Source organism: Ambystoma mexicanum, chromosome 6p (genome assembly GCF_040938575.1).
Source record: "Ambystoma mexicanum isolate Mex_15411 chromosome 6p, UKY_AmexF1_1, whole genome shotgun sequence".
Classification (NCBI taxonomy): domain Eukaryota; kingdom Metazoa; phylum Chordata; class Amphibia; order Caudata; family Ambystomatidae; genus Ambystoma; species Ambystoma mexicanum.
In genome coordinates, this window is record NC_090935.1 from 651,102,833 (window position 1) to 651,112,869 (window position 10,037).

General features: G+C 43.6%; 1 protein-coding gene across 1 annotated transcript in view; it reads left to right on the top strand.

Moving 5' to 3' along the window:
- The window catches only part of MRPS27 (mitochondrial ribosomal protein S27), an 874,008-nt gene extending 864,502 nt beyond the window's left edge, over positions 1 to 9,506 (top strand). Inside the window, exon 11 of the mRNA XM_069627511.1 lies at positions 9,081 to 9,506. Within this exon, the coding sequence (XP_069483612.1) occupies positions 9,081 to 9,329 (249 nt within the window). The 3' untranslated portion in view covers positions 9,330 to 9,506. The remainder of the gene's footprint in view (positions 1 to 9,080) is intronic.
- The last annotated feature ends 531 nt before the right edge of the window (positions 9,507 to 10,037 follow it).

Here is a 10,037-nt window from a genome sequence, read left to right on the forward strand (position 1 = left end):
CCCACACTTTTGCTATTTGCCAAACAGCAGAAGTTAGAACATCTCATTCTGTTGCAAAGGACTGCAAGTCCCATAATACCATAAGTACTGGGACAAGCAAGAGGACTGAAGTGTTATTCTGTCACAGTAGTCAGGCAATTAAGCCTAACAGCCCACACCGGAAGGAACCTGAGAGGCTTAAAAGCCCCTCTCAGGTGCAGGCAATTAGAAGGAGCTGGAAGTGTGACTGGAGTGTGTGCAGTTGTAGCAGAGGCAGAAAGAATAAGGCACAGTATTGGCTACCCAATCAGAAGTTGGGGAACCAAAGGGATGCCAGAACATGGATGCAGAATATTTCACCCGCTTGTTCTGAGGGAGTCCTTTTCTCCCAAACTCTAAAGTGCAGAGACTGCGCAGCAGAAGGTGTGCAGGAAGGCTGCCTTTTGGGAGCTGTTGTGAAGCCATGGGTCTCAAGAGCAAGAGGGGCTTGTTAATTGAGTGGCCGGACCAGAGACACCTTCAGCAAGGGAGGGTTTGGGTCCCAAGTGAAGCCAGAAGCAGTAGAATGTGTGCAACACGTGTAAAGAGGATCACAGAAGCTGGTGAGTCAAACCTGGCATTCTGATTCCTTGCGCGAGCACTGCCAGAAACAATATCCAGCTTAATATTGACTCGCGCAGAAGCAGAAGCAAGCTGAAGTTGTTTGGTGAATCTTTAACATGTGAACAATGGAAAAGTAGTACTCGCGTGTGATCAGTAATTCTTCTTTCACTCGCGTGAAGAGCAAACGCTGCAAAAGACCGTTGTTAAACCTTTAAACCTTACAGACTTTATGAAGAAGTGGTTGTGTTTTCTCATTATGCTTTACAAATGATACGAAAGCCATTATTGAACATTTAACCCATGTAAACTTTATGAAGAAGTGGTTGCATGACTCTCATTACACAGAACAAACGTTCCGAAAACCATTAAGCTTGGTAAAGCTCATGAAGACGTGATCGTGTGTGCATGGATTCGCTTTTGAAAAGAAGAGTGACCTCTACCTCTTTATTCACGCAAACAGTCATTACCTATAAAAGAAGTTCAGTGGTTAAATATTGTATCTGCAGTTGGAGATAGAGCATTCCCCAAAGCAACAGTATTCCCCTATTAAAACTGAAAGCAGCCTTTCTCGGGAGCTAGAAAACAATCTAACCAACACTGCAACCCCAATAGAAGTTCAAGATTGCCTAAGATACAAGTGTACAAGCATTACCCGAAGCCAAGAGAGTGACACCAAGGCTTCTGGGTAATTGGTTTGGCTAACAGTTGGCAGAGAGGTGAAGGCAAAGCTGGGGAAGTGAAATCTGCTGCTTTTAAACATTATTTGAAGTTGGCACAACCTATGTTGCCAGAGACTTTGAGAGAAAGAGGGAAGTTGGTCCTGGAGACAAACACAGGTTACTGTGGTAGAGAGGCAAAGAGGCTGCCCCTTTTGAAGAGAGATATTCAGAGAAAGAGTGCCTTGCCTATTTGAAGGTGTTTGAGTGCCTTCAAGTGAATCTTGTCAAAATCACATAATTCTGATGCTGTGGTGATGTATCTGGTTGTCAGTGGGTGCAATACTTTAGTGGTACAAGTGAAGTGGAATTCTGTGAGGCAAAGAAGAATGTCCTCATGGGGAATTCTAGTAGAAGTGAATTTGTTGAAGTGGAATCGGCAGCACTGTGAAGTCACCCTGACAAATATACCTATTGTGAATCCTAATCTTGGATAAAGACATAACTGTTAACCAAGACTTGTGTTTCACTAACATTTCTAGAAGTAGTATTTCTTTAGAACTGTTCAAAGTCTTCTTGGATAACTGGAACTTGTGGCAAATCATTGTGGCTGGAAATAACATTGATGCTATTCTGAGGAAGTGGAAAGTCTTTATTTCACCAAGAAGAACTACTTTGTTGTTGTTAGAACCTTTAACAAAGTTTACCTTGACATTGAACCTTCAAGAACTCAATTGAGACTTTGCTATCTTTGTGGATTTTCTTATTTCTTTTCACGAACATTGTAGTTGAATTTGCCTTGAATTCTGGGGAACCCAGGTTACCAAAAGGTTATCAAGTAACTTTGAATATCATTGTTGATGCTGATTGAATTGGCAAATATTTTCTTTGCATAGTGTATGTTTGTGTGAGGGCCAGACACCCTGTGTTGGAGTGTTTCCCTTTAGTTTTGTTAGGCAGAGAAATCCACATCAGAGTAGTGAGGCATTTTATATCATTTATATGTTAATAAAATGTCATTTTTTTAACAAACATAAAAAGGTTGTTCACCTTGCATTGCTGACCCCTCACACAACACACGCTGTGCAGCTGCCCAAAGGTCAGCCTGATGGTAAAAATGGATGAAGGATTAATTTGCATGTCGAGAAGCTAGCCCGGGAGGAACCGGGACAGAGGCTCCAGTTCTGTACCGAGGAGCCTGAAATCGGGAGCCTGGGACACGAACAGTCACAGTTACCTGAGAGGTCCTAACGAGGCGGACCTGAGCATTGGCAGAGTCACGGGAAGACAGGCCACTGAAAACCGAACAGGGACAAAGACGCGGGCAGCCGACAACGAGACAGAGAGATGCTGAATCTGCATAGCAACTAGGAGAAGGCAGAGCGTGGCTGAAACGGAGAAGCTTTGTTCCACTCCCAGAAGAGACTGAAGACTGCCCTGAGACTTCCCAAACGACGGTAAAGGGCCTGACTGGTCAGTGGGGCATTGAGGGAGCGTAGAATCCTCATGAATACATCCTGAAGAGCCCAAGGGCGTGAAAGGGATCCTATACAATGTACTACAAACTTTCCCAACCTTCTAAAAACAACCTGTACATTGCAAGGGAATGAAAAAGGAAGCATATAAACTTTAGAAACCTAATAACATTTTGAAGAGCACAAGCGGGTGAGAAATAGAATATACAGTATAAGAACTATGTGACGCAATAGGAAAATAACAGAAGAGGCATACAGTCAGATACGAACATTGAGAGTGCACCTAGGTGGGAGGGTACCTGGCAGGGGAGTATACCGGGTCTGTCTAAGTGGATGCTAAGTAACGGAGGGATAAGGATCCTGCTAAAACCAAGGAAGAGGGTCTGGGACCCAGATGAAAATGGAAAAAGCCCACCAGTGGAAAGTATAAGGGTCGAGAACCCACTGCAATACAGGAAGAATTATAACTAGTGGGCTGGAGCCCAAAAATACAAATACTGTTGGAACGGAAAGTTGTGGAAATCAAGTCTGGTAGGCAAGTACACCAGACTTAGTGCACCAATGGAAAAGTCTCGGTGAGGTCTGGCAGGTTAGTGAAACAGACCTGACAAGAGACTGAAAAGGTTCATTTTCTACTGTGGACTGGGGAAGAGGACTCCCCCAGAGGATTTTGAGAAACTTTGTTTTGTGGATAAGTGGAACCAGGAACCCAGGAAGAGGTTCCCCTCTCCCCAGGAGAGTGGGGAACTGGGTTATCTTTAAGCTTGGTTGACCTTGTTAAGATAGAACTATACATTTTTTTGCATAAGTACTGCGCTTTGGATGTCAGCATCCAAAAGGTGAAAGACCTCCTTCTGAAGTTAAGACATCCAACTTTCCTTTAGTTAGGTTGAAAGTGCAAGGGATGGAAATAGGTTTAGACCCAGGACGGTGAACGTTTTTGTTTGACAGACATCTTTTTGTTGAGGCAGGACAAATCCTCAAAGTAAATTGGGCAAGATAGGCTTTTCTTTTCCTTTCTTTTGGTATAAATAAAGGTCTATGCTAATCACATTTACCACAACTGTGTCAAGACTTTCTTCTGCACCCTTGCATCCCTTAATAACATATCATGTTTGCTTTACCATTGCGCCACAGTAAGAAAACATTTTCTTACTGGCTACAGTAATGTAGGCCAGTCTAGCCATGAAATAAAATGTATTATGTTTGATTTACCTATCTTGCCCAGTGAAAATTATTGATAATGATTTGTTAACTATAAATATTTCGCCAAAGCTCTGTACCTAGAACATTTTACATACAATTGTCACCCAGCAGAAGTTGGTACTCCTTTATCAACCTCAGAAGAATTAAATGCTGAGTTAGCCTTGGCTGGATTCGAACCTGCGACAGAAACAAAGGATTCACCCTCTGAGCTATCTTACCAGCCCGCCACCGTCAGAAAGCGTAGCCAGACTGACTGCACCAATTTAGGCTAGTCTAGCCACATAATAACACTCATCATGCTGACTGTACCCTACAAGTTAAATAAAACCATACCCCAGAAAGGAAATATAACCAGATTGTCTACTAAAGCCTGCTGAACAAATCCCTACCCCCTAGATGCCCGCTTCCCAGCACACATGCAAGCAAACAAGCACATGCATTCATACACATTAACTTGCTCAACTATGCAGCATTCATACACTCTCTTTCACCTGGGCACCCATACAACATACATAAAACTTCATAAACTATTTCATTCTCACGCAGCCTTACGCACATAATTTATGTCCTTGCCTCAAGCCCTTGACCAGAATCCACTCCGCATCGGGTACCCGCAACAGATTTCTGGCTGCACGCACATGAACAGAAACAAGGAAGCCGGGTGAGCTGCCTATACACATCCATGGTGGAGCCGGAGCGGCTCCAACTCTCCAGCCAACTGAGTCACTCTCAATTGTTCAGGAAGTCATAGGAGCACCACTTACGCACTTTCAGGCCTGCAGCCTTGCACAGCCCGTTGGACATGCATGCTGGGGTACTAAAACTGACAAAGGGAAACAGTTTCCCCTTTACATTTAAACTCAGTCCACGAGTGCTCCTTCAGTTGCTTGCTACAGCTGAGGGAGTGCTCAGTGTCTCCATTGAGCAAGCTTGGCACATCCATATTTGGTGGTGGGTCGGCACCCTGACATCCATTATGGATGAGCTACCACTTTCAGGATCACCCTCTCTTCCCTTTTATAGAACTTGCCACTTTTGTCCTGCAGCCTCAATGACTCTCCCAGAATCCTCTCCCTCAGCGCTTCCCGGTGATCTTACTGTAGCATAAAGCACTACAACTTGGCAATGGTGCCAGGCAATTCAGATTTTCTAAGGTTATTCTTCTTATCTTATGGCTATAAATAGATACACTGCCTAATTTACGTGGCTTTTGCCTTACTATTTTTCTCTGTTTGTAACAATTGAGATGTTTTATAAGTCTCTTCATCACCCTATCCATCTTTGCTCTTTTTCTACTAGATTTTCTTAGTTTATTTTATTCATTTACATGTGAAAGCGACCTGGTCTCAACACAATACCAAATAAGCCAAATAAAGGACACACCCTACTAGGGAATGAGACCAGAAGATGGATTTGAACAAAGTTTTATATAAGGTTGTGCATGCAAAGATCTCTGCAGCCCTGAGAGCGCTCTGCCAAATAATACAAATGCTGCATGTTATGAACCCAAAAAACGTCATGAAAGATGTAATAACATTCAGTATAAAATAACTGTTTCGATTGGCAGGTCCTCAGGGCACTGTATGTGACATAAGCGACATCAGACTTCCATTGGCTGCTGAGATTGGGGCAGTCAGCTGGCACGTGGGTCAGCTGGGCTTATCTTCACAGGGTGAAGGTCGGGCTTAGTTCATGAAGAGTTACAATGCTAGGTAATCTAAACTACACAATGGTCATTGGCATGCAAAGAATAATGTTGGGTGTAAAATCATTATTTAGACATTATTTAGACAGAGGTTATTTGCAAATTGCAGACAGATATATGCACATTCCAATCCAGGCCTTTATGGGGGCACAAGGTTGTTTGCTCTTCTCCCAGGTGCCTTATCTAAAGGGTTTGAGCTGTGATTTATTCCCCCAGATGCCTCATGATTTAAACCAAATGAAATGGATGGATTTTAGTTTAAACGAGGATATCCGATCGTACTGGATTAAGTATATGGTGGGCCATTTGGGGTGGTCCCGGGGGAAGACTCCATAAGCTATAACCTTCAAAGCAGGGGGCAAGGTGACACAGGCATGTTTGTGGAGACGGATGCGCACACGAGTCATAGCTTGCTCCGGTCACATGCAGGTCAATGAGCTCATCGGAAGAGGAAAGATACTGAACATTCGCAACAATACAGGGCTACGTTTCCGTGAGAAATGGGTTTGTGCGGAACTCCTAGGAGAGGCGGAAGGGGTGGCTGGGCTTGTTGTGCGCCGCGCTGGACAAAGGGAGAGATGGTTTTTAAGAGATCATTGTGGGGCCTAACAAAAGAGGGTGACACAAAATGGAGTCTGTATGTCCCAGCCAAATGGCTCCATTTACTGTCTTAATTTTACTTTTACATGGTCCAAATTGGGTACAGTAGTAAACAGACATGGGGACGTCTCCCACCATTGGGGGAATACAAGATCTATTTCATGTGGGAATGTCGAGGGGGGCCAAAAGGACCTTTCCTCCCCAACATTGCCCCCTTTTGTTACTCCTAAAGGAACGAATATCCTTGTCCAGTACACCCTCGTTCCTCAGCCTTCCTTACGGCTGCATCCCCTGCTGGAGTACCCTTCATTGGCATCCATGCACTGCATACACTTCTCAAACATTGACCCGTTCTTGCATATTTTTCAGGAGTACATGTAATATAGATGCAGCCCCCTTCCCCGGGCAAGTCCACCCACACTTCCTTATGATTTTCCAAATCTTGGGGCTCAGCAAGAGTTGTGTGATATAAGTTGTCTATTATATCTCCTGTGGTGTATACTGCTGTCATATGATATTGGGTCGATTATTTTCTACAGTTTGTACTTGTGCTTCCTTAGTGTCATGAGGCATCTTGTTTGGGTTACCCACTGTCACCATCATCATTGCACTACTAGGTATTGCCTTAGCAAAGCATCGAACCCCTACCTGGCACACAAAAAGATGAGCAGCAAAAAGACGACGATGGGGACCAACAACTTCATTATAGTTCCAAACCACGATGAGATCGAGTCAAATGTTGCGTCGAACCAGTCACTGGGCTGGACACCGCCTGTACTGCTGCAATTACATGTGATAGTGTTCCGTTATCAGTGTCTGAAGAAGGCATCTTCGGAGAGGGTGAAATCAGACACTGAATGAACTGCTTCTTTCCAGTGTTCTCCATCATTTCTACCACGTGCTGACCTAGTTGGGCTGCCCTAAATGGGGGCAATCTTGCCAGGCCGCATCAGCGCCTCTGGGGCGCAGGGAACTCATTGGTGCTAAATCGTATACTTGGCCATCGCAGACCACACATGGATATAGGGATAGCGATATCTCTGCGTTAATTTTAAATGTCTACCACAGAAGTTGGATTTTACAAGAAAAACATGTCTTACCTTCCTCCATCTTTATTTGAAAGCATTCCAGGAAAGTGAATTAGGAATGTATTGGATTCCTGTCTGTTGATCTTAGTGTCAGAATGCAACCCAATTATCCCAGGATTGAATTTAACAAAAAATGGATCAATCAGCCTTCACATAAAAGATAAGTTACATCCACGTATCCCTTAATTTTCTTCTGCTCTTGTTATACTAATCTTAGGAAACTATGGTTGTTACCGTCACCTAGGCAGACTGGTATCAAGACAATTAAAGCAGTCTATGAGGCAGTTTGATCTTCGTCAGATTAGGGATCTTCATCAGATTATGTCCTGCAGTATGGCGTTCCCAATTCCTCTGGCTTGCATTGTGTAGGAGGAAGCCCAAGGTGACTGGCACAAGGACTGGTATAAAACTGCTTTATATTTTATTGTAGGTTTTAAGCGTTCTTTTGACATTTTATGTCTTTGAGAATTGCTCTTATATATATTACTATTTTGTTGTATGCATGTCCGGTAGGATTATGTATTTATTTTATTTGATCGTATATTTATTGTTGCAATAGCTATGCCAGCAAATAAAATCAATACTGGACATCTATATATAACAATGTCCTCTCTTGCTGCACTTTATTCCGCCAGACAGCTCTAATTACCCCACGTCCTACTCGGATCCAGCCTTTTCACATGCCCCAACGTGGCCCAGTCGTTCAGGACAAGCACTCCAAATGTATTCCTGTCACCTCTGCACATCTCTCTGGAATCGGTTTTCGTTCTTGAGGTTGTCTCTTTTCTCTTGGCTCTACTTCTTTCTATACTGTGATGGTGTGAATTCATGGATTGAGATGCATGTCAGATGCTTGGACATCACTGTGCTTACCAGGTCACTAGGGTTCCACGTGAGGTATTGTTATAGAGTCTAACATCCACCACCATTCCACAGCTATCTGGATTTTAGTTTTGCCAGTCGTCTTGTCAGAAAACACTAAAACTTTGGAACTGTCGGTCGCCCATGCTTGAGAGGTCAATAACAGGGGATCTTTGTCTTCAGAAAGAAGGTGCTTTATAGGCCGTCCACTTGGAGGCCTAGTGTGTGTCTGTGTGTCCTAAATGCAGAAGTGCCAGATTTCGTGTCATGCAGGCTGTGGTTGTTTAGGTGCCCAAAATCATGACCTCAAGTTGTGAACTTTTTTTCAGTTTCAGACCACAGGCCCAGAGACCGAATGCTCAATGGGACACAGGGCACGGTGCATTCGGAATAAAATCTCGCCTGGGGATGAAGCAGAATTGCCCTCTGGTCACCACTTGGTTTTCTAAGCCTCATAAGGATCAGATCAATCCTACCAAGCCCTCATTCAAGAAGGGCTAGATAGGAGGAGCGTGTCACGTGGCCAGATACACATAACCATATTTAGCACACGTATCTACTGAGCACTTGTGCAAATCTTTCAAAGACTTTTGCTGCCCAGAAATAGCAATTTTTGAACGCTTTATTTCCTCAAACGCATGTAAAGAAGGGTGAAGTACTTAATGAACACGTTGGGAACCTTTTACTAACATGCGTGTTTATTTTCAAAATGAGTCGTTTGGTACTTTAACTGTTTAAGGTATGAATACAATTAAATAATGATTGTATTAACCTGGTTATGAAAAAAAAAGATGATGGCAGGTACCTGAACGCCCCATCAACTGTTTTGGTGAAACAGTTAAGCATGTGTGTGACTGGAAATGATCTGTAAATGATGCATCGTGTGGTCTTCCCTTTCCTGTTGCAGGAGGTCTCTTCCAAGCTGCACTTGCTTGGTAAGGTTGAAGCGGAGAGTCTTCTGACCAGCACCACCCACCTCGTGCAGGAAAAGCTGTCCGCAGCGGAGGCTAAAGACATTGCCACCTATGAGCGACGCTTGGACGAGTGGAGTCAGGAGCAGTCCAGAATGGTGGCCAGAGAGAAGGAGATGCGCGAACTAGCAAAGCGCGAGCAAGAGGCCAAGCGGGCAGCGAAAGCCGCAGCGCAGTCCGCATAGCAACATACCTCCCCGCGAGTCCAAGTTATTTACTTAGTTTGTACCTGTTTGCATCAAAAATGCCTGTACATAATTAAAGATAAATCATGTTTTCTTTATAAATGCATTATTCTTTTGCCTTTTTCCGGTGTGTGATACTTGAAGCCAAATAAAAATCACATGAACTTGTTTCTGAAATGTCGATATGCCAGAAAAGTTTTTAATTTGCTTTTTGGCTACATTCTAATGAAGCTGTGGAACATGGTGTTGCATTCTGTTTATTTTGCATCTGACCTCTTGCACTTTAACTGACATGGCATCTGAGATGATAATGTTGTTTTCAGTAGAACAGTTTAAAGCATGGGTATCTTCCCACTTATGAGCACCACACATGCATTTTACCCCCCACATGAGAGCCCCAAACAAATACCCTCTGAGCCTAAGCCCCGCAACCCCCATTACTCGTGCTATTTTTTCTGACAGGTGTTATTTCATATTTTTCACAATTACCTTTTGAGGACGTTTTCTGCTTAGCTGTACAGTTTCACTGCAGCACGTTTTGCAATCCCATTCAGTGGTGTAGAAGTCTTGCTTTTTTGACAGACGTGCAATACTTGCTGTGCGTAGGTTGCAGTCACTGGATTTACATTTGTAATCACTGCACTGTGCTCTAGCGTATGACTCTCAGATGTGGGTGAAATAAGATCTTCAGATTGTGTTATCTGGCAG